The sequence below is a fragment of the Pelophylax lessonae genome (genome assembly GCF_965119305.1).
Source record: "Pelophylax lessonae genome assembly, chromosome: 2".
Taxonomy (NCBI): Eukaryota; Metazoa; Chordata; class Amphibia; order Anura; family Ranidae; genus Pelophylax; species Pelophylax lessonae.
The window spans coordinates 144,988,743-145,014,582 of NC_138769.1; the positions used below are offsets into that span (position 1 = coordinate 144,988,743).

Below are 25,840 nucleotides of genomic sequence, written 5' to 3' on the forward strand. Positions count from 1 at the left end.
AAGTGGAGGATAAAGGTGATGGACTGGACAAGTATGTCTCCAGACCTCAACCGTATGAAGCATCTGTGGGGCATCCTCAAACCAAAGGTGGAGGAGCACAAGGTCTCCAACATCCACCAGCTCCAAGATGTCATCATGGAGGAGTGGAAAAGGACTCCAGTGGCAAGCTGTGAAGCTCTGGTAAACTTCATGCCCAAGAGGATTAAGGCACTGCTGGAAAATAATGGTGGCCAGACAAAATATCGACATTTTGGGCCCAATTTGGACTTTTCACTTAGGGGTGTACTCACTTTTTGGCTGTGTGTTGATATTGTGAGGGGACAGCAAATTTACACTCTTATACAAGCTGCAAACTCCCACTACTTTACACTGCAGCAAAGTGTAATTTCTTCAGTGTTGACACATGAAAAGATATAATAAAATATTTACAAAAATGTGAGGGGTGTACTAACTTTTGTGAGATACAGTAGATTGAGATCTGCTTAAAAGACATGTAGTTTTACTTACTCCAAAAAATGGTTTCAGGGGTGAAGTTCAAATGCGTTTAAACTTCTGTAATTAAGGGGTTAATATGCAATGCTTTTAACTGACAGAAGCTCCTTGTCTTTGCTGTTGATCATTGACTGCCAGATGATTTGCCATGGTCATAATTCCCACCAAATAGTAAAGGAAAGGAATGCACACCCAACTGTACATTGGCCAATTTGGGCTGATCTACTCAACCTGGAACATACACTCATTGGCCACTTTATTATGCATACCTGTTCAATTGACTGGTAACAAATTGCTTATCAGCCAATTACATTACAGGAACTCAATGCATTTATGCATCTAGACGTGGGGAAGAGGACTGAAGTTCAAACCGAGCATCAGAATGGGGAAGGAGGGGATGTAAGTGACTTTGAACATGGCATGGTTTTTGGAGTCAGACGGGCTGGTCTGAGTATTTCAAAAACTGCTCATCTACTGAGATTTTCACAACAATCTCCAGGGTTTACAGAGAATGGTCCGAAAAAGAAAAAATATCCAGTGAGCAGCAGTTGTGTGGACAAAAATGCCTTGTTGATGTCCGAGGAGAATGGGCAATTCATATATATATTGGGGTTCCAAGTAATTTTCTAGCAAAAAAATGGATTTTTGTAAAATCTTACCGTAAAATCCTTTTCTCTTAGCTCATTGACAGACGTAGTCCTCGGTGATACAGCACCTTCGGGTTATGTTGCCTCCACAGGAGCAGGACTAGACAGGAAATTAAAATGCTCTGGCCACACCCTAGGGGCAGTCCCAGAGGGTATATCCTCTCTCTCTCTGCCTCAGCAAATCAGTTATGTCAAAAAGCAGTCTTTAGAGATTTTAACCCAACCCAACTCCAAAACAGAGGGGCGGGGACTACGTCTGTCAATGAGCTAAGAGAAAAGGATTTTACGGTAAGATTTTACAAAAATCCATTTTTCTCTATCGCTCATTGACAGACGTAGTCCTCGGTGATACAGCACCTTCGGGACGTCCCAGAGCAGTATCACAAATGAGGGGTGGGAAAATGGAAATCAAATCCCAATCTAGAAGGCCCAACCGGTGCCAACTAGAAGTTTACAATGCTCATCCTTAATGATGAGACTCAACAAAAAAGAAATTTTTCAAACAGAAAAAAACTCTCGAGGTAGACCACCGGTCTCCTCAAATTGCGGCCTGCAAAACCTTGCGGCCAAATGAGGCATCCGCCGATGCCGTCACATCAATTTTATAGAATTTTGTAAAGGTATGTACCGACGACCAGGTGGCCGCCTTACATACCTGGACCACTGACGCCTGATGGCGAAAGGCCCAGGAAGTACTGAGCGCTCGAGTGGAGTGCGCCCTAACAGGGAACGGAGGACTCTGACCCTTAATAGAATAAGCCTGTACCACCGTCTGTCTAATCCATTTGGCAATGGTCGCGGCAGATGCAGGCAAACCCTTTCTGGGGCCATCCGTGATCACAAAAAGTGAATCCGTCTTACGGAATGATTCCGTAGCTTTTAGGTATACTCTGATTGCCCGAACCACATCCAAGGAATGCAACGCATGTTCCCGATGATGCTTGGGCTGAGGACACAAGGAAGGTAGTACAATATCTTCATTCAGATGAAAATCTGAAACCACCTTAGGAAGAAAGGATGGCTTAGGATGAAGTACTACCTTATCCCTATGAATCACTAGGTATGGGGACTGGCATCATAATGCAGCCAGTTCTGACACCCTGCAAGCAGAAGTGATAGCCACCAAGAAGGCCACCTTCTGGGATAAAGTAAACAAGGGAATCTCCCTGATGTTTTCAAAGGGAGGTTTCTGTAGAACCGACAAAACTAAATTAAGATCCCAGGGCGGTAAGGGCGCGCGGACTGGTGGAGCCAGGTGCCGCACCCCCTGGATGAAATTCCGCACCAAGGACTTGGTAGCTAAAGGTTTCTGAAAGAAGATTGCTAATGCTGAAACTTGACCCTTGATGGTGCTCAAGGCTAGCTTCTGCTCAACCCCTTGTTGCAAAAAAGCCAATATTCGAGTCACCGAATAGGTACGTGGAGGAAATCCTAAAGATTCGCACCACGCAATACAAGTCTTCCATGTGTGATAATAGACCTTGCTGGAAGTCGCTTTCCTTGCTTTAATAAGGGTAGGAATGACTGAAGCTGACAAACCTCTGTCCTTCAGTACTTGGGTCTCAATGGCCAGGCCATTAAACCCAGCGACTGTAAAGCATGATGGTAAATTGGTCCTTGAGACCACAGACACTCCCTGAGACGAAGTTCCCACGGAACGTCTGCGACTAGCCTGTCCAAGTCGGCCAGGCCGGCTTGACGAGGCCAGCCTAGAATTTCTAGGACCACTGGTGCTGACTGGATCTGAACCAGGCGTCCCTAGAGCTATCTGGCCCCGACCATCCGAGAAAGTCTGGTCGTTTTCTGTTCCCACACATTTATCAGATACCTGATTGCTATCAGGAAGGGTGATCTTTTCTGGTTGAACCTCAGGGACCGAAGTCACCCGGCTAGAGGCTTCTTGGACTGTCTGGTCAACCAGATCCGATTCCTGTGGGGAATTGAGACTAATCTTAGGAAAAGGTAAAGGAAAAGATCTATTCAGGGAACGGTGACTACCGCTCCCTGTAGTACTTAAATGTTGGAAGGGAAGAATCGCACCGGTAGTAGTAGTTGATGCTCGATCTAATGTCCTGAATACCGGTGAAAACGTCCCCCCACCCTCAAACCGGGTGGGGGCGCACCTTCAGGCTGTGTACTCCTTTGCTTCGGGTTTGGCTGAGTTGGTCCTCTGTTTGTCCGACCAGCCTTTCTTGAACCCTCCTGGAGGAGTCTTGCCTTTCCCGCTTGTTCCAGCCGGGCGTGCGAACCCTTTATGGGCGGTAAAGAAAGGTCCTCGCTTGTTGCGAGGTCCCTTAGCTTTAGCAGCCTGTGGCAAAAAAGTGCTCTTGCCCCCAGTGGCATCCTTAATGATTTCATCTAGGGTGGCCCCGAATAGACGATTCCCCTGAAAGGGGAGATTCGTCAAGGTCTTTTTGGAACCTAGGTCAGCTGACCAGCATTTTAACCACAGCACACGTCTGAGGATTACCGCTGACATAGATGCATGCCCTAATAGGGGAGTAGTGTCCAAGGCTGCGTCACAGATAAACTGTAGCCCTTGTATAATCTGTTCCATCAAATCAGATGTTTCCTGGGGAATATCTTTTCCCCTAAGGTCTTGGCGTACCAATCTCGCCCATTCCGTAAGTGTCTGGGAAACTAGACCAATAACAATTACTGGTCTAAATGCTGACCCTATCAGAGAGAAGATGGTGCGGGACTCTGCTTCCATCTTTCGATCCACCGGATCCTTAAAGGACGAAGTGTCCTCCACTGGGATAACCGTGGCTTTATTCAGCCTGGAAATAGGTGGATCCACCACTGGTGGTACCGTCCATTTCTTAATGATGGATTCCTCAAACGGATAGCGTCTAGCAATACGCTTGGAAATAGTAAAGGTACGTTTAGAATGCTCCCATTCTCCTTTAATCTTATTACCAAAACACTTGGGTACAGGAAAAACCTTCACCGTTTTGATGGGCTTGTTAGTACCAAAAGGAATCTCTGTATCAGTTGCTTCTGCCGGTAAAACCTCAAGTTTTAAGGTTTCCTGCACTGCCACAACTAGTGCGTCCACCAATGCTTCTTCCTGAATTATAGCGGGAGAAGAAACGTCCTCCTCACTGTCTGAGGGAGCTTTACCTGAGGTAACAGCCCTTGCAGAGGGACCTGCAACTGCAGTGACCATCTCTGAATCTGAGTCAGAGGTGTCAGATAATATAGGGGTAGGCGGGGGTCGCTTCCTTGACCCTCGTCCCTGACAGGCCGCCTCCACCCGAGCCACCATAGACTCCAAAATTGCTGTAAATGCCTCTACACTCTGTGCACCGGCGGGTCCCGTGGCCCCCTCGAGGGAAACAGGTGGGGGAATTTGTGTGGCAGGGTCCATGATTATTCCAGTAACTTCCCGGATAATATAATTCAAAAAAAAAAATAAAAAACCCTTTTTTTTTTTTTTTCACAGACCCCCAGCGCCACAAAAGCCCCTTAGTGTTACCTGCTAGGGATCCCTATCGATCGAGAGAGAGAGAGAGAGAGAGAGAGAGAGAGAGAGAGAGAGAGAGAGAGAGAGAGAGAGAGAGAGAGAGAGAGAGAGATAGACCCCCAGGCTCACCACTTGATGCTCAGAGTTTAACTGCAACAGGTTACAGCGCTGTCTTGACGAACAGGAAGTCTTTTGGCTGGCTGCCCAGGAAGAAAGGAGGCGGCTCCGCCCCTCTGCACGCCTTCCGGCGCCTCCCCTAGCTCCACGAGGTGTTTGGATCACCTCAAACATGGCCGCCCCCATGCTGGAGACACGAGGCTACGCCAAAATGGCGGCTCGTGCAATCCAGCAATAAAAATGGCGGCGGCCTGTACCGAATAGCTGTGTGCTGCAGGGCACACAACACTATCTCTGCATGGGGATTTTTGGCGTGGTTGGCGGTACCAGCCCTGGCGGACCTCATGGCCGTTCGGAAGGCCTGCTATAGCTGGAGATTTGACTAGGAAGGCAGTCTACATGTCCGTGGCTTCTGACTGGTAGGTACCTTATTCTTATCACAGTAAGATTCCCAGACTGCCACTGATTACAATCTTTTAAACATGTATACAATTAGATTGTTAGCTCCCAAACCAAGCCTCCTGGCTTTTTGCACATAAAATCACACTCAAAGTAGGGGGATCTGTGCCATGTTATAGGATAGAGGGGGACTCTATCTTACCATACAGAGAGGGGCCCGCGTTCACCACAAGACCCGTCAGGGGGAAAAGGGGGAACATACTACTCACCATACCGGAACCAGACGGGCACCAACTCCTGACAGTACCCCTCTCCACCGGGGCGGGAGGGCTGTCGACCAATACGGACGCCGTGACTCATGGTCTTTGGCGCTTCAGCGAGACGTTTAACTCGCGGGGTCAGTCCCTTAATGGGACTTTGTCGCGGCCGACCCAGCGCGGAGCTATGGCCTGCAAGCGCTCGTAGGCTGAACTGGGGTGACCACCGGATCTCAACATCCAGCCCGTCGCCCAGTTCAGCTTTCTTGCTTGAAGATCTCACAGGAACACTGGAGAAAAAAGCTGTCTAAAAAATCTTTTTAAGAAAAAAAAATCTTGCCAGGACCGAAGATCCCAGCAAGGTATCTAGGTCCTTACTCCTAACTAGACAGAAAATAACTGATTTGCTGAGGCAGAGAGAGAGAGGATATACCCTCTGGGACTGCCCCTAGGGTGTGGCCAGAGCATTTTAATTTCCTGTCTAGTCCTGCTCCTGTGGAGGCAACATAACCCGAAGGTGCTGTATCACCGAGGACTACGTCTGTCAATGAGCGATAGAGAAAAAATGATTTTTGACTTCTGATGTTCATTGACGGGCACAGCTTCTGATCTTCTTGACCATTGGGTTATACTGCCCCCTAGGCAGAAAAAACTGATTACGCCTAAGGGCAGCCCCAAGAGGTATACTCCCCCACTCTGCTATAGGTACGCAGTTTTGTTACAAGCATTGTCAGAAGTATTACAACTCCATAGAGGGGTGGGTCAGTCAATGAACATCATAGAAATTGATTTTACAGCAAGTCAAAAATCTAATTCTCTCTTTTGTTTATTGACAGACACAGCTCCTGATCTTCTTGGCCATTGGGACGTCCCAAAGCAGTGTCAAACATGAGGGGTGGGAAAAGCAAGAAAAAAATTCCAAAGGCTAAACCGTAGCCCACCAGGTAACAGGAGCTCATCCAAAAACAACTGGAGCCCACCTGAAAACATTACACCCCTAAAGAGGGAACAGGCCCTCTAAAAAGCAGCCTGCAAAACCTTGCGGCCAAAAGAGGCATCCACAGATGAAAACACATCCACTTTATAAAACTTTCTGAAAGTGTGCAGCGACGACCAAGTAGCCGCCTTGCACACCTGCGCCTCACTGACGCCTGATGCAAGAAGGCCCAAGAAGTACTGTATGCCTGCGTAGAGTGCACCTTCACAGGGAAAGGAGGAACCTGACCCTTAATGGAATAGTCCTGAGTTCCCGTCTTTCTGAGCCATCTGGAAATGGTCGCAGACGAAAGCGGACAGTCCTTTTTGAGGCCCATCTGGGAGCACAAATCGTGAGTTTGACTTCCTAAAACACTACGTAGCTGCCAGGTACACCCATAAAGCTCAAACCACATCCAGGAAATGAAACGCTATTTCCTTAGGGTGTTTTGACCTGGGACACAGGGAAGGCAACACGATGTTCTCATTCAGATGAAAAGCAGAGACAACTTTTGGAAGGAACGACAGATGGGCAAAGAACCACCTTATCATTGTGGAGCTCCAAGTAAGAGGTGCGAGAGGTTAATGCTGCCAATTCCGACACCTTGCGCGTTCAGAATATTTTCAAAGGGAGGCTTCTGGAGAGCTTAAAGTTACAAATTGAGATCCCAAGGCAGTAGTGGGGAGTCAAATGTCAAACCCACTGAATAACGAATGTTAAGCACCAGGAGGAGTGCGTGGCCAAGGGTTGTTGCAAAAAGTCCACAAAAGCTGACACCTGGCCCATAATGGTACTCAAAGGTTCAACTCCCCGTTGAAGGAAGGTCAAGACCTGAGCCACCGAGAAAAAGCGAGGGAGAACACCAAGTGACTCACACCACGAAATGCATGCTTTCTGCGAACAATGGTAGATCTTCCTAGAGGTAGAGTTTCTAGCGTTTAATAGTGTAGGAATCACCGCCCCAGACAAATCTCTATCCTTCAGCAAATGGCTTTCAGCCGTCAAAGCCAGCGACTGTAAAGCAGGATGGAAGAATGCCCCTTGGGACAGCAGATCCTCTCTGAGAGGTAGTCTCCAAAGTGTGTCGGTGACCAGCTGCATTAGGTCGGCGTACCAAGACCGGCGAGGCAATCTGGAGCCACTAGAATGACTGGAATTCTTTCTGCCTCGATCCTGCACAAGAGTCTCGGCAGAAGCTTGAAAGGGAAGGCGTAAATCAGACAATACTGGCCCCAGGGGCCACCAGCGTGTCTGTGGCATCCGCTAGCGGATCCCGTGACCGTGCCACAAACCTGTGTACCTTCCTGTTGAGCCGAGATGCCAACAGATCTACCTCGGGAGTGCCCCACTGGAGACACAGCTGATGAAACACCTCCGGATGAAGGGACCACTCCCCTTGGTCCAATGCCTGCTGACTAAGATAATCTGCCTGCCAATTTTCCACCCCTGAAATATGTACGGCAGAGAGTGCCGGAAGGAAACCTCTGCCCACTGGAGAATGCCGGCTACCTCCAGAGCTGCCAACAAACTTCTTGTTCCACCCTGGTGGTTGACATAAGCCACGGCCGCGGCGTTGTCCGATTGGATCCACACTGGACATCCCTGAAGGCAATCCGTTCAGGGATTCAGGCATAGTCTGATAGCTCGGAGTTACAGGACATTGATCGGGAGTCTGGACTCTTTCAGAGTCCAAACTCCCTGAGTGGAATTCAGACCCAGGACACTTTCCCACCCGAACACACTGGCATCTGTGGTAACCACTGTCCAATACAGGGGGAGAAAGGATTTGCCAAGACGAAGAGCTGGAGAGTGAAGCCAAACACTTTTTCTGGCTCAGCCGGATTGGATTGCCCAGAGACTTTGGACACTTGTCCCATTTGCCCAAGAGCTCCCTTAGCCGAGACTTTGGACACTTGTCCCATTTGCCCAAGAGCTCCCTTAGCCGGGACCTCATATGGAACTGTGCAAACGAGACTGCCTCGAAGGTAGAAACCATCAGGCCCAGCACCCACATGAAAGTCTGGAGGGCCGACCACCTGCTGGACAGCAGATGAATCGCAGCATGCAATTTCTGGAGTTTGTACAGAGTAAGGAACACCACGGCTAGAGCTGAGTCCAGAGTCAGACCCAGATGTTCCTTCCACGAAGCTGGACTAAGAGCAGACTTCTCATAAATTCAGAAGCCAGTCAAACTTCCTTAGAGTCCGTATAGTGATTTCCCCGTTGTCCATCAGAGCAGTAAGGGAACTCTGCTTGCAAGAGAAGGTCGTCCAGGTAACCCAGCACTGTGATCCCTCGCTAACGTAATAACGCATCGGGGCCAACACCTTTGTGAAGACCCGAGGAGCAGAGGCGAGACCTAAGGGTAACGCCACAAACTAATAATGCTCCTCTCCCACGGCAAAGCGGAGGAAGCGTTGGTGACCGACATATATTGGAATGTGTAAGTAAGCGTTCTGCGTCGATAGAGTCAAGTAAAACCCCTTGACGCAGGGATGCCACCACTGTGTGAATTGACTTAATTCTGAACTTCTGTGTCCACACAAAGTAGTTCAGGACCTTGAGATCCAGAATTGGATGCACCTTGCCTTCTTTCTTCAGGTTGGAACCGGGACAATCACCCCTTGAAGCAACGGGTCTTGCACAGCCCCAAAGAGAGCTTGCAATCGGTCCAGGGACAGACGCACGTTGGAAAGAAAGAACCTTTCCGAGGGCAAGATTGAAACTTGATCTTATAGCCGAACTGTATCACTTTGTGGACCCACTAGTTTTACACTAAGGAGTTCCACGGACACAAACCAGTGAAGACCTTCCCCCCCACCCCAGGTACAGGTGAGGGCGCACTTTCATGCAGAATTAGCCTGGTCTGAGGGTCTGGAGAATCCTGCTCTGGGCTTGCCAGATCAAGTTTGATTGGATCCCCCCGAAGAGGCCTTGAACCCTCATCAGCCGACCCCGAGGGAGGAAAAAACTTCTTGTGAGCCAAGGATGGGCTACGTCTGCAACGACGTTCCTTACCCTTACTAGCCTGCAAAATAAAAGTGCTCTCCCCCATGAGACTCTAATTGTCCTCAGCCAGGGTAGCTCCAAACAAGTGATCTCCCTGAAAAGGGAGCAGTTAAGGCTTTTTTAGAGGTCTGGTCTGCAGACCAACATTTGAGCCACAAAACACGCTTAAGGACCAGTGCCAAAACAGACCATCTAGAAATCAGGGTAACCACATCCAAAGAGGCATCACAGATAAATTGCAGCCCCTGGACCAACTGGTCCGCTAGCTCAGAAAAGGCAGGGGGGAGCTGCTCCCTTTAAGGTCAGGGCATAAAAGTTTAACCCACTCGGTCAGAGTTTGTGACACCAGAGCAATGGTGAAGACTGGCCTGAGTGCTGAGCCAGCCACAGTGAACATATTGTGGGCCACAGCCTCCGCTTTCCTGTCAGCCGGAATCATGGCTGCCTTATTCAACCTGGAACCGGGGGATCCACCACCGGTGGAACAGTCCACTTTTAAGGGGAGACTCTTCAATGAGGTAGCTCATTGCGAATCGCTTAGGGACCACAAAGGGAAATTTTGGACGTTCCCACTCTTTTGTGACAAATCTATTACAATAGGAAGAAAATGGAAACCCTTTCCCAGCTCTAGACGGCTTGCGGGTGTCAAAAGGGAACCGGGTGCCTCCGCTGCAGTTACAGCTGCGTCCTCCATTTTCAAAGTCTCACGCAACAGACACAGTCAGTGCGTCCACCAGAGCCTTTTTGTGCATGGCTACAGGAGTGGAGGAATCATTCTATCTGAGAAATCAGGATGTGTGGCAGCAGACCCCTCAGGGCGGGCCCCAGTCCGTGGCAGGCAAATCAGATTCAGGATCTGAGATGAGGCAGGGGAAGGTGGGGGGCACTTTTTACCACCCAAAAGCCACCCCCTCCCGGGACACTAGCGGCCCAGGCAAAGACCATGAAGGGGGGGTCGTGGCAGGGCCCCCCCCCCAGGTAAAGCCCCCAAGCAGCCAGTACAGCACCCTTTCCCAGCCATCGGAGGTAGGCAAGACCACCATACAACCCCAAGTATAGGTGGAGGGAGGTGGAAGTAGGGTAGATGACCCACATGACCACCGGACACAAGGGGGGTTGCCTAACAGGAAGCAGGGGTACCCAGGGGGCTGACCGTCCAAGGGAGTGGCCTGCGTTCACCCAATAAAACCCTCAGGGGGAGTGAAGGGGGGGGGGGGACAATTACTCACCATACCAGGAACCAGGCAAACACTGCTCCAGACAGAACCCCTCGCCATCTAAATGAGGGGGGCTTTCGGCCAGAAAGGACGCTGCAAAGTGGGCCAAAGCCCGGTCGTATGTGACCTCGCGAAAAGTTTTAACTCGCAGGCCAGCCCCGTCCAGTGAGGCTTTGTCGCGGCCAATCTAGCCCGGAGAGGTGGTCTGCACGTGCTCGCTGGCCAGACGGGTGACCACTGGATCTAGATTATCCAGCCTGTCACCCAGTCTGGCAGTTGAATGTAGATCTGACAGGAAAAAAAAAAAACAGGAGGAAAAAAAAAAAAAATTTAAAATAGAAAAATTGCCAGAACCAGAGATCCCAGCAAGGAACTAGGTCCTTACTCCTGACTAGGCACATAAAAAAAAAAAAATTGAGCTACCTTAGCAGAGAGGGGGAGTATACCTCCTGGGACAGCCCTTAGGCGTAATCCGTCTCTTTCTGCCTATTGTCCTGCTCCTGTAGGGGGCAGTATAAACCAATGGTCAAGATGATCAGGAGTTGTGTACGTCAAAGAATGAAAGAGAAATACTGATAACTTTAAAGCAACAAGTGTCAGAAAAAGGCTTAGTCTTTAAGAGGTTAAACTGCCCTCCTTTACAGCAGATTTACTGCTGCGTACTTCTCTGCAAATAATGTACGATGTCTGTGCGTTGCGAATTCAGCCATACAGATTGTATGGCTGAATTTGCATCACATTCGGACCAAACTCGCACAGGACCCTTTTTTGGGACTGCACCAGAATCGGATCGAATGGGTGTTAATGTCTGATCTGACAGTTTGCACTGCGATATGCAAACTGATCTGGAGGTGTCGGCAACTTTGTATTGATACCCCTAGCGATTTGCATATAACAGTGTGAACTGCCTGCAAGTTGAGTGCCATGGGGGAACCCGCAGTGGATTTGCAGGGTTCCTGCCTCGTATTTGTGTGACCTGGGACTCACAGACGGAAGTTTATTCCTTTGATCTAAAAGAACGAAATGATCCATTGTATTAATAGTTCTCTCGCAGCCTTAACATTGCTAAACATTTGCCGGAGACTGTTTTTGACAGCTGTGAGTGAGCAGAGAACAGCTCTGCACTGTATGAATCAAGGAAATGCTGTTTTAAGATTGTGTGGGAGTGAATAGAGATGGCCATTTTTTAACGATTATTCGTGCAGCTCTAATGGGCAGATTGGTTCGATATGACAGAAATGCAACAGTAACGCAAATACACACTCGTTCAACCAAGGTATGCAGAATACCACTCTAAGACAACCACATTGTACCTTGAAGCAGATGGGCTACAGCAGCAAAAGACCACACTGTATGCCACTCCTGACAGCTAAGAACTGGAAACTGGAGTCTACAAGTTGCACAGGTTCACCAAAGTTGGACAACAGAAGATTCGAAAAACGCTACCCGTTCTAACTAGTCTCAATTTTAGATGGTAGAGTCAGCAGGAGATTTGCATTATGCTATCATGTCAATATGGACTAAAATCTGAGGAATGTTTGCAACATTAATCTATGCCACGAAGAATTAAGGCTGTTCTGAAGGCAAAAAGGGAGTCTAATCCAGTACTTGCAATGTGTGCCTAAAGTTGTCAAAAAGTGTAAAGGTTTATGATACGAGAAACACACACTGGCCTCCATTAAACAAAGGGTCATGGTTTGCGTTTAATCACTATTACTGACAGCTGATGAATAACTGACACTCAATCACTGCAGTCGGTTTCTTTAATAAACAAAGTACAAATTTCCCCAATTCACGTGACAATGTGCACAAGCCAGTAATATTTTCAAGGGAAATAGAGCATTTCAACTAGGTTAGCTATAGCAAAAAGAATATTTATTCAATAGCCATAAAACAACATTAACGCGTCAGAGACATAAGTACATTTTTGTAACACTATTGCAAATATGTGCATACAAGCAGACATGACAAATCTATACGATTTTCCTTTCTGGCTCCAGAGCAAAACATCAAGTGTTTTTCTTTTAAAATGGGGCAAATTAAATCACCCAAAATGGCCAAGGACTTCTACCCCACTCTCAACAAACTTTGCTTCAAAACTAACTCCCTCAAGTAAACTCCTTATATGTGATTCACAACCACAAAACCTTAACTATTGGGACCAAACCTACAGAACTGTGAATTGAGAGCTACTGTCAATTCTAAATGAACTCTTTGCACACCTACAGGTTTCAATAAACTTTTGCACACAAAAATTAAATATGTTGGTTTACATATATTGCAACGTTTAGGCAGGCCAACAACTTCTAGCATACTTTAAATCAGTGTTTCTCAACTCCGGTCCTCAGGGCACACTAACAGGCCAGATTTTAAGTATTACCTTGGGGAGATTCAGACTAGAATACTGCAATCACTGAACAGCAAATGATATCACCTGTGATGTATTTCAGTTTTCTTGCAAACCTGGCCTGTTAGTGTGCCCTGAGGACCGGAGTTGAGAAACACTGCTTTAAATGACATACAAAGCCAACATGGCTACACAGATACAGTTGGGGGAGAGCTACAGACTTAAGTCTGGTCACTGATCTGCACTATGCAATATAATTTTTAGTGTTAACGTGTGGTCACTGCACACCTAAGATTCGTATGTGGTGTATTTGAACAAAAACATCTATCCATTTCTATGGATTGGTACTGTAACATGCAGTATCTAAACAGAATACTGAAAGTAATGGATTCACCACTAGGTGGCTGTGATGTCCTGTGAGAGAAAACATTTTGAACAGTTCATAGGTGGCCTGCTGTCACTTACATCAAGCTGTCATTTGCCACAGTTCAGAACAAACAGAAGATTGCAGGTCACAAACTTTTAAAGTCTACATCAATATAACAATAATTGAGTCTAAATACTTCTGAATGGATGCATTCCTTCATTTCCCATTAAGGTGACAGAGGAATGATAAATGCTTGAAAAATGATTGCTTTAAGATTCTCCTGCTTACTGACATTAAAACGAGACAAACCACCTTTAAAAGACATTCCTTGTTGGAAATTCAACATTTGAATGCAAACATTCGAGAGAAAAACAAGTAACCAAGTGTGTATCTTTTTAAATTATGGATTGCACCTAGAAGAATTCTCTCTTGTGCGATCCCAAACTGGCTGTTTTTTAGCCATTTCTAATGCAAATTATGACCATAACTCATTGACTTTCTGCAAGCTGTTGAACAAAAACATTCTGCAATATAAACACAAATGTTACTGGGACTTTAAACACTACTATAAACCGATGTCTGACACTTGAATGGCACATTCCCACAAAAAACTGTTTCAGATCAGCAAGGTTTAGCCTGGGTTGTTACCAAGAAGCAGTCAAGGCCTCTGATGCCAGTCATGTGGGATCCTCTGTTCAGGTAACCATAAGGTAAAATGGTCAAACCTAGGGCACAGTACATGCACGTCTGGGGTAAATCACATTCAAGGACACAGCAATTTGAAGACGTCAGGTTTAAGGGGCCTTAATCCCTGAACAGCTGAGGTAATCAGTCTTTCAAATGTCCACTACTGAGAAGTGGACAGCAAGATCACTGGCAGGGTTTATGCATCCAAGAGATTATCAGACTTGGTTTTGGTCAGGTTGTCGGACTCCTGGTACTCCTAGGAGATTGATGTAGGCCATAGCAACTGCCTGACAGCATGTCAATCGGGTGACCTCACAGGTGGGGGCTCTCGACAATACTCGTTCTGAGCTCCAGGATGTTGATAAGGAGCTGTGCTACCTATGGTAACCATGTTCCCTTAACTGGGTAGTAGTGAAACACTGCTCCCTAGTCAAAGACTAGGATTGTTCCCTATACATGGGGAGGTAGGCAGTGGTGGCTGGTGAAGTTTTAAGATGGGGGGGCGCAAGACCCCGCCCTTTTATTTTGACCCCTCCCATTTCTCAGAAGCCACACCCCTTATAGACTCCACCCATTTTGTCCCCTGTATTTTGCTTGCGTGAACAAATTCTCCCAATATATCACATATTAAGGGGTCCATCAGTATTAGTATATCCTATAATAGGGAGCAGGGGCCCTATTATGGGATATACTGTGAGAGACACCCTATTATGGGATACACTGACAGAGTGGCACAAACCCCACAGTACAGACCCCCTAGCACAAACCCCACAGTACAGACCCCCTTTCAATGTAGTGACAAGCGTACAGGCCCCCTTTCAATGTAGTGACCAGTATACATGTACCCTTTCAATGTAGTGACCAGTATACATGTACCCTTTCAATGTAGTGACCAGCGTACAGGCCCCCTTTCAATGCAGTGACAAGCGTACATGCCCCTCAATGTAGTGAAAAGCGTACATGCCCCCTTTCAATGCAGTGACCAGCGTACATGCCCCTCAATGTAGTGACCAGCGTACATGCCCCCTTTCAATGCAGTGACCAGCGTACATGCCCCTTTCAATGTAGTGACCAGCGTACATGCCCCTTTCAATGTAGTGACCAGCGTACATGCCCTTTTTCAATGTAGTGACAAGCGTACATGCCCTTTTTCAATGTAGTGACAAGCATACAGGCCCCCTTTCAATGTAGTGACCAGCATACATGCCCCTTTCAATGTAGTGACCAGCGTACATGCCCCTTTCAATGTAGTGACCAGCGTACATGCCCCTTTCAATGTAGTGACCAGCGTACATGCCCCTTTCAATGTAGTGACCAGCGTACATGCCCCTTTCAATGTAGTGACCAGCGTACATGCCCCTCAATGTAGTGACCAGCGTACATGCCCCTCAATGTAGTGACCAGCGTACATGCCCCCTTTAAATGTAGTGACCAGCATACATGCCCCCTTTAAATGTAGTGACCAGCGTACATGCCCCTCAATGTAGTGACCAGTATAATGCCCCCTTTCAATGCAGAGACCAGTATACATACCCCTCAATGTAGTGACCAGTATAATGCCCCCTTTCAATGCAGAGACCAGCGTGCGTGCCCCCTTCAAAGCAGACAGTAGTGGGCTGGCAAGTGGCAATGGATGGAGGATGTTGCTGGATGGTAGATTGCTGCGGGAGGTGCATGCATGGCTGCACTGTGCACAGTGTAGCCATGCATGCACCTCCCGCAGCACTCTACCATCCAGCACCATCCTCCATGGCTCCATCCATTGCCACTTGCCAGCGCTAGTGCAGCCGATCCTGGTGCTTTAACTTACCTTTGTGGCCAGAGACTAACGTTGCGGTCCTCCGTCACCTCGCGTCAGACGGTCAGCTTCTTCCGGCGGCCGGTGCGAGACTGCTTTGGGCGGCTTCCGGCTGGATCCAGAGGAGTCCGTGCGGGTCCCCTCTCTCTGCGACGGCGGGCGGGAAGGACGTGACGCCGGGGCGGTGCACTGCCCCCCACGCGTCACGTGACCAAAGGACCGTCCCGGGATGTCCTCCTGTGATTGGTCCAGGCTGGAGTCTGGACCAATCACAGCCAGGAATCCACGAAGTGGGGGTGTCCATGCGCTGTGCCTTGCGCCCAGGTTACGCCCCCAGAAGGCAGCCAATCGGCGCATCTTCTGGGTCGTAACCCCACCCCCAGCTTCCACATAGGCCGGCGGCGGCGAACGCAATTTTTTATTTTTTTTGAAAACTTTATTGCTTCTTTTGTAATTTTTTTCTTTTTTTAGGGTGGGCGGCGCCCTGGCGCCCCCTATGGACCGGCCGCCACTGGAGGTAGGCATGATTAAGTTTCTGCACATGAATGGAAATCAAAGCCACTCTAGAAGTTAAGGTTATGACAAAATCTAAGGCATCAGCGCAACGAGCAGGGCACAGGATAACTGCTGCAGTTGCTCTGTTAAGATAGGGTCCTGAAAACAAAATCAGTGATGGCTCATTGCTGAGCTGGTCCTGCAAGTGAAATGAGAACTCTCTAGATTTTAACCACTTTACCACCGGAGGATTTTGTTGTCTTACGTCCAGGCCACTTTTTGCGATTCGGCACTGTGCGACTTTAACTGACAATTGCACGGTCATGCAACGCCGTACCCAAACAAAGTTTACGCCCTTTTTTCCCACAAACAGAGCTTTCTTTTGGTGGTATTTGATCACCTGTGCAATTTTCATTTTTTGCGATATTAAAAAAAGCGACAATTTTGAAAAAACAACAATATTTTTCTACTTTGACAGTTAAAAAATATCGGCTATATTCAATTTTTGTCATAAATTTAGGCCAAAATGTATTTAGCTACATGTCTTTGACAAAAAAATTCTCAATGAGCGTATTTTTAACTGCTTTATGACCGGAAGGTTTTACCCCATTCCTGACCAGGCCATATTTTGCGATTCGGCACGGTGTTACTTTAACGGACAATTGCGCGGTCATGCAACGCTGTGCCCAAATTAAAATTTTCACATTTTTTTATTTGAAATCCCCCCCAAAAAAAACGTAAAAATCAAATTTTGGCATTTTAGGCCAATTTGTTTTCTGCTACATATTTTTGGTAAAAAAAAAAAAAAAAAAAAATTCGCAATAAGCGTATTTTGATTGGTTTGCGCAAAAGTTATTGCGTTTACTAACTAAGGGAAAGATTTCTGCAATTTTTGGTGTTTTTTTTAACGAGTAATGGTGGAGATCTGCGATTTTTTTTGCGGACTGCGACATTGCGGCGGACAGAACGGACCCTTGACTGACATTTTTGACACTTTTGGGGGTACCAGTGACATTACTACAGTAATCAGTGCTATACATATGCGCTGTTACTGTAAAAATGACACTGGCAGGGACGGGGTTAATTTTTATTGGTGATCAAGGGGTTAATGTATGCCTGGTGCTTACTAACGTATGTGGGGGGGGGGGGGGGGGGTGACTGAGTGACACAGGGACAGATCGCAGGTTCAGCTATGCTGAACCCCGCAATCTGACCCTGCCTGTCACTTAGGAGATCCGCCAGCTTTGTTTACACAAGCGAGCGGATTTCCACACTAGATCCCAGACGATCGGGGAAGAGCAGCGGTGATCACCGCCGCTCCCCCCCTGGCCCGACTCCCGCTGTAACTGAATACAGCCGCAGTACAGTCAACGTGACTGGTCGGCAAGTGGTTAAGTCTCAAAACGTCATATGTGCAGAATCTTTGACACTAGAATCATCTTTATTTAAAATAGAGAGATATTTGTACCGGAAATAGATTCCCTACCAGAACAGTCCAGTTCTTAGTAAATTTTTTTTTTTATTAGATTGGAGTTGTTCAATAATGAATTTTGGAGCAAAAATCCTTCCTGGATTAACCAAATTATAAATTGTCCCTTTTATTTGCTCTTGAAAGGGAAATAGCCTTTTCTCTTTAAGGGCCAGAGCAAAGGGGAAGAGGATCAAGTGTGACAATGCCAAAGTTTTCGCGCACCGAAAACGTGAGCCAATCATCAGCAAGCGTCTGGTGTGAAGTCAATTCAAATTATCAAAATTTATGTAGGTTGCATAGGGTTCTAGAAAAAAATGATCTTCCGCTACCAGTTCCTTTGTTTCTCCTTTTAGTGTGGGCATAACGCCATCTGACTAAAGTAGAAGTGGCAGGTTTGAAGGAGCCCGTTTGAACTGAGGACAGTACTGGCTGTATTTAAACCATTTGCTGTCTAATTGTGACAAAGCTGCAGAAAAAAATATCTCTTAAAATTCAGCCTTTGATAATCCTTATGCCGAGTGCCATAGGCTTAGCAAGAATCTGACGCAGAGACAAATTTTAAAGCGGCTTCGGTCCGAGGGAAGCATTGTCACTGTGTGGTTGAGTGTTGAACGCCCCTCAGCAGAACAAAAGTTTGCCTAAATTTTTACCGTGGCTTCCTTTGGCTTAGTTTCCACCATAACTATTGGTAAGGGTGATCCCCTGTTTAATACTCAGGAAGTATAGTGCAGAATTGAGGTTAAGCATGTCCAAAAGAAGAATGCAGGCACCCGGGTGTAGACTGTCCTGTAGCCAAGTCCTCGCAGCAAAAGGAAGAGAGTAAGCATCCAAATTCCCTATAAAGAGCTCTAGGTGGAAAGGCAGTAAAGTGTGCAACCTATGGTGTGATACAACACCTAGTCATCTAACTAGAGACAAATCTCTAAATCCCTGGTGCCATACATTTGTGGTGTGATTCATCTAACACTGACACCAACTGCAGATCGGAAGTGCAGTGCGTTTTGAACATTGTGGCGGAAACACGCACGGAATGCAGGTTTCTTGCACCACATTCTGGTGTGCAATGGCTCTAAACTATGGTAAAATGTGCCTTCAGTTCTAAGAATGTGTGTAAAAAAAAAAGGTTTCAACTGTTAAACAACTTTACTGTCAAAAAAGTGACTAGAAATACCTTTATAGTTGCATCCTCCGAAGCAGTGACCATAACACTAAACACTGGATGGAAAATGACACGGGTAACCGGACTTCTGTGACCACTAAGTGCATATTTTTCAGGAGGACGTGGTATCCATTCTTTGGGGTCTCTCTTTTGTCCTATAGGTCCCCCAGAAGTAAACTCTTCTTTTGCTTCATTCAGTTTTGATTCTAATTCCATAACCTGCAATTAGAAAGAGGAAATCAAATGTTAGGGCAGTTGTTGATATTTCTGATCCGAACATTTTATATTCCTGATATGTGCCTGCTGTATCATGTACTTGTGAGAAAAAACGGAATTTTGTAAAATCTTACCTGCAAAATTCCTTTCTCTGAGTCCTCCGACAGTCGCCGCCTCCTCTAAGTCATCACTATTGGGTATTGTCCACCTATCCGTAGGAATAGCTAGGCATATAGACTTAGTCAAAAGACAAAAGGCATTAGCATATACACACCCACGGGGGCTGTCCCATCTGGTCAATACCCCCCCTGCATCACCACTCCCAACTCAGTTTGGTAGCATAGCAGTAGGTAATAAGAACCCCAAAAGAGGGGCGGGGGCGGCGAATGTCGGAGGACTCAGAGAAAAACGGATTTTTGTAAAATCTTACCGTAAAATCCTTTTCTCTTAGCTCATTGACAGACGTAGTCCTCGGTGATTCAACACCCTCGGGTTATGCTGCCCTCCACAGGAGGAGGACTAGACAGGAAAGAAAATACTCTGGCCACACCCTAGGGGCAGTCCCCGAGGGTATATCCTCTCTCTCTCTCTGCTACAGCAAATCAGTTATGTCACAAAGCAGTGTTTAGAGAATTTAACCCAACCCAACTCAAAAACAGAGGGTTGGGTACTACGCCTGTCAATGAGCTAAGAGAAAAATGGATTTTTGTAAAATCTTACCGTAAAATCCTTTTCTCTTAGCTCATTGACAGACGTAGTCCTCGGTGATACAGCACCTTCGGGTTATGTTGCCTCCACAGGAGCAGGACTAGACAGGAAATTAAAAAGTTCTGGCCACACCCTAGGGGCAGTCCCAGAGGGTATATCCTCTCTCTCTCTGCCTCAGCAAATCAGTTATGTGAAAAAGCAGTCTTTAGAGATTTTAACCCAACCCAACTCAAAAAAACAGAGGGGCGGGGACTACGTCTGTCAATGAGCTAAGAGAAAAGGATTTTACGGTAAGATTTTACAAAAATCCATTTTTCTCTAGCGCTCATTGACAGACGTAGTCCTCGGTGATACAGCACCTTCCGGACGTCCCAGAGCAGTATCACAAATGAGGGGTGGGAAAATGAAAATCAAATCCCAATCTAGAAGGCCCAACCGGTGCCAACTAGAAGTTTACAATGCACATCCTTAAATGATGAGACTCAACAAAAAAGAGAAAATTTTTTTTTTTTTTTTTTTTTCCAAACAGAAAAAAACCCTCGAGGTAGACCACCGGTCTCCTCAAATTGCGGCCTGCAAAACCTTGCGGCCAAATGAGGCATCCGCCGATGCCGTCACATCAATTTTATAGAATTTTGTAAAGGTATGTACCGACGACCAGGTGGCCGCCTTACATACCTGGACCACTGACGCCTGATGGCGAAAGGCCCAGGAAGTACTGAGCGCTCGAGTGGAGTGCGCCCTAACAGGGAACGGAGGACTCTGACCCTTAATAGAATAAGCCTGTACCACCGTTTGTCTAATCCATTTGGCAATGGTCGCGGCAGATGCAGGCAAACCCTTTCTGGGGCCATCCGTGATCACAAAAAGTGAATCCGTCTTACGGAATGATTCCGTAGCTTTCAGGTATATCCTGATTGCCCGAACCACATCTAAGGAATGCAACGCATGTTCCCGATGATGCTTGGGCTGAGGACACAAGGAAGGTAGTACAATATCTTCATTCAGATGAAAATCTGAAACCACCTTAGGAAGAAAAGATGGTTTAGTATGAAGTACTACCTTATCCCTATGAATCACTAGGTATGGGGACTGGCATGATAATGCAGCCAGTTCTGACACCCTGCGAGCAGAAGTGATAGCCACCAAGAAGGCCACCTTCTGGGATAAAGTAAGCAAGGGAATCTCCCTGATGTTTTCAAAGGGAGGTTTCTGTAGAACCGACAAAACCAAATTAAGATCCCAGGGCGGTAAGGGCGTGCGGACTGGTGGAGCCAGGTGCCGCACCCCCTGGATGAAATTCCGCACCAAGGACTTGGTAGCTAAAGGCTTCTGAAAGAAGATTGCTAATGCTGAAACTTGACCCTTGATGGTGCTCAAGGCTAGCTTCTGCTCAACCCCTTGTTGCAAAAAGGCCAATATTCGAGTCACCGAATGGGTACGTGGAGGAAATCCTAAAGATTCGCACCATGCAATATAAGTCTTCCATGTGTGATAATAGACCTTGCTGGAAGTCGCTTTCCTTGCTTTAATAAGGGTAGGAATGACTGAAGTAGACAAACCTCTGTCCTTCAGTACTTGGGTCTCAATGGCCAGGCCATTAAAACCAGCGACTGTAAAGCACGATGGTAAATTGGTCCTTGAGACCACAGACACTCCCTGAGACGAAGTTCCCACGGAACGTCTGCGACTAGCATGTCCAAGTCGGCCAGGCCGGCTTGACGAGGCCAGCCTAGAATTTCTAGGACAACTGGCGCTGATTGGATCTGAACCAGGCGTCCCTAAAGGTATCTGGCCCCGACCATCCGAGAAAGTCTGGTCGTTTTCTGTTCCCACACATTTATCAGATACCTGATTGTTATCAGGAAGGGTGATCTTTTCTGGTTGAACCTCAGGGACCGAAGTCACCCGACTAGAGGCTTCTTGGCCTATCTGGTCAACCAGATCCGATTCCTGTGAGGTATAGGGACTAATCTTAGGAAAAGGCAAAGGAAAAGATCTATTCAGGGAACGGTAACTACCGCTTCCTGTAGTACTTAAATGTTGGAAGGGAAGAATCGCACCGGTAGTAGTGGTTGATGCTCGATCTAATGTCCTGAATACCGGTGAAAACGTCCCCCCACCCTGAAACCGGGTGGGGGCGCACCTTCAGGCTGTGTACTCCTTTGCTTCGGGTTTGGCTGGGTTGGTCCTCTGTTTGTCCGACCAGCCCTTCTTGAACCCTCCTGGAGGAGTCTTGCCTTTCCCGCTAGTTCCAACCGGGCGCCCTTTATGGGCGGTAAAGAAAGGTCCTCGCTTGTTGCGAGGTCCCTTAGCTTTAGCAGCCTGTGGCAAAAAAGTGCTCTTGCCCCCAGTGGCATCCTTAATGATTTCATCTAGGTTGGCCCCAAATAGACGATTCCCCTGAAAGGGGAGATTTGTCAAGGTCTTTTTGGAACCTAGGTCAGCTGACCAGCATTTTAACCACAGCACACGTCTGAGGATGACCGCTGACATAGATGCATGCCCTAATAGGGGAGTAGTGTCCAAGGCTGCGTCACAGATAAACTGTAGCCCTTGTATAATCTGTTCCATCAAATCAGATGTCTCCTGGGGAATATCTTTTCCCCTAAGGTCTTGGCGTACCATTCTCGCCCATTCCGTAAGTGTCTGGGAAACTAGACCAATAACAATTACTGGTCTAAATGCTGACCCTATCAGAGAGAAGATGGTGCGGGACTCTGCTTCCATCTTTCGATCCACCGGATCCTTAAAGGACGAAGTGTCCTCCACTGGGATGACCATGGCTTTATTCAGCCTGGAAATAGGTGGATCCACCACTGGTGGTACCGTCCATTTCTTAATGATGGATTCCTCAAACGGATAGCGTCTAGCAATACGCTTGGAAATAGTAAAGGTACGTTTAGAATGCTCCCATTCTCCTTTAATCTTATTACCGAAACACTTGGGTACAGGAAAAACCTTCACCGTTTTGATGGGCTTATTAGTACCAAAAGGAATCTCTGCTTCAGTAGCCTCTGCCGGTAAAACCTCAAGTTTTAAGGTTTCCTGCACTGCCACAACTAGTGCGTCCACCAATGCTTCTTCCTGAATTATAGCGGGAGAAGAAACGTCCTCCTCACTGTCTGAGGGAGCTTTACCTGAGATAACAGCCCTTGCAGAGGGACCTGCAACTGCAGTGACCATCTCTGAATCTGAGTCAGAGGTGTCAGATAGTATAGGGGTAGGCGGGGGTCGCTTCCTTGACCCCCGTCCCTGACAGGCCGCCTCCACCCGAGCCACCATAGACTCCAAAATTGCTGTAAATGACTCTACACTCTGTGCAGCGGCGAGTACCGTGGCCCCCTCGAGGGAAACAGGTGGGGGAATATGTGTGGCAGGGTCCATGATAATTCCAGTCACTTTCTGGATGATATAATTCAAAAATAAAAAACTTTTTTTTTTTTTCCAGACCCCCAGCGCCACAAAAAGCCCCTTAGTGTTACCTGCTAGGGATCCCTATCGATCGAGAGAGAGAGAGAGAGATAGACCCCCAGGCTCACCACTTGATGCTCAGAGTTTAACTGCAACAGGTTACAGCGCTGTCTTGACAAACAGGAAGTCTTTTGGCTGGCTGCCCAGGAAGAAAGGAGGCGGCTCCGCCCCTCTGCACGCCTTCCGGCGCCTCCCCTAGCTCCACGAGGTGTTTGGATCACCTCAAACATGGCCGCCCCCATGCTGGAGACACGAGGCTATGCCAAAATGGCGGCTCGTGCGATCCAGCAAAAAAAATGGCGGCGGCCTGTACTGAATAGCGGTGTGCTGCAGGGCACACAACACTCTCTCTGCATGGGGATTTGGCGTGGTTGGCGGTACCGGCCCTGGCGGACCGCATGGCCGTTCGGGAGGCCTGCTTATAGCTGGAGATCTGATTTAGGAAGGCAGTCTACATGTCCGTGGCTTCTGACTGGTAGGTAGCTTATTCTTATCACAGTAAGATTCCCAGAATGCCACTGATTACAATCTTTTAAACATGTATACAATTAGATTGTTAGCTCCCAAACCAAGCCTCCTGGCTTTTTGCACATAAAATCACACTCAAAGTAGGAGGATCTGTGTCATGTTATAGGATAGAGAGGGACTCTATCTTACCATACAGAGAGGGGCCCGCGTTCACCACAAGACCCGTCAGGGGAAAAGGGGGAACATACTACTCACCATACCGGAACCAGGCGGGCACCAACTCCTGACAGTACCCCTCTCCACCGGGGCGGGAGGGCTGTCGACCGATATGGACGCCGTGACTCATGGTCTTTGGCGTTTCAGCGAGACGTTTAACTCGCGGGGTCAGTCCCTTAATGGGACTTTGTCGCGGCCGACCCAGTGCGGAGCTATGGCCTGCACGCGCTCGTAGGCTGAACTGGGGTGACCACCGGATCTCAACATCCAGCCCGTCGCCCAGTTCAGCTTTCTTGCTTGAAGATCTCACAGGAACACTGGAGAAAAAAAGCGGTCTAAAAAATCTTTTAAGAAAAAAATCTTGCCAGGACCGAAGATCCCAGCAAGGTATCTAGGTCCTTACTCCTAACTAGACCGAAAATAACTGATTTGCTGAGGCAGAGAGAGAGAGGATATACCCTCTGGGACTGCCCCTAGGGTGTGGCCAGAGCTTTTTAATTTCCTGTCTAGTCCTGCTCCTGTGGAGGCAACATAACCCGAAGGTGCTGTATCACCGAGGACTACGTCTGTCAATGAGCGCTAGAGAAAAGGATTTTACGGTAAGATTTTACAAAAATCCATTTTCTCTGTCGCTCATTGACAGACGTAGTCCTCGGTGATTCAACACCCTCGGGACGTCCCAAAGCAGTACCACAAATGAGGGGTGGGAAAATGGAAATCAAATCCAATCTAGAAGGCCCAACCGGTGCCAACTAGAAGTTTACAATGCTCATCCTCAGTGATGAGACTCAACAGAAATTTTTCAACAGAAAAAAACCCTCGAGGTAGACCACCGGTCTCCTCAAATTGCAGCCTGCAAAAACTTGCGGCCAAATGAGGCATCCGCTGATGCCATCACATCAATCTTGTAAAATTTTGTAAAGGTATGTACCGACGACCAAGTGGCCGCCTTACATACCTGGACTACTGACGCCTGATGGCGGAAGGCCCAGGAAGTACTGAGCGCTCGAGTGGAGTGAGCCCTAACAGGGAACGGAGGATTCCGACCCTTAATAGAATAAGCCTGTACCACCGTCTGTCTGATCCATTTGGAGATAGTCGCGGCAGATGCAGGCAACCCCTTTCTGGGGCCATCCGGGATCACAAAAAGTGAATCCGTCTTACGGAACGATTCCGTCGCCTTCAGGTATACCCTGATTGCCCGAACCACATCCAAGGAATGCAACGCATGTTCCCGATGATGATTGGGCTGAGGACACAAGGAAGGTAGTATAATATCTTCATTCAGATGAAAATCTGAAACCACCTTTGGAAGAAAGGATGGCTTAGGATGAAGCACTACCTTATCCCTATGAATCACTAAGTATGGGGACTGGCATGATAATGCAGCCAGTTCTGACACCCTGCGTGCAGACGTGATAGCCACCAAGAAGGCTACCTTCTGGGATAAAGTAAGCAAGGGAATCTCCCTGATGTTTTCAAAGGGAGGTTTCTGTAGAACCGACAAAACCAAATTAAGATCCCAGGGCGGTAAGGGCGTGCGGACTGGTGGAGCCAGGTGCCGCACCCCCTGGATGAAATTCCGCACCAAGGACTTAGTAGCTAAAGGCTTCTGAAAGAAGATTGCTAATGCTGAAACTTGACCCTTGATGGTGCTCAAGGCTAGTTTCTGCTCAACCCCTTTTTGCAGAAAGGCCAATATTCGGGTCACCGAATAGGTACGTGGAGGAATCCCTAAAGATTCGCACCACGCGATATGTCTTCCATGTGCGATAATAGACCTTGTTGAAAGTCGCTTTCCTTGCTTTAATAAGGGTAGGAATAATTGAAGCTGACAACCCTCTGTCCTTCAGT

The 25,840-nt window shown here is 47.5% G+C and overlaps 1 protein-coding gene across 1 annotated transcript in view; it reads right to left on the reverse strand.

Moving 5' to 3' along the window:
• Nucleotides 1-25,840, reverse strand: part of PAFAH1B1 (platelet activating factor acetylhydrolase 1b regulatory subunit 1) — a 167,096-nt gene that overhangs the window by 81,302 nt on the left and 59,954 nt on the right. The window contains exon 4 of the mRNA XM_082246511.1: nt 18,917-19,123. Coding sequence (XP_082102637.1) covers nt 18,917-19,123 — 207 coding nt within the window. The remainder of the gene's footprint in view (nt 1-18,916; nt 19,124-25,840) is intronic.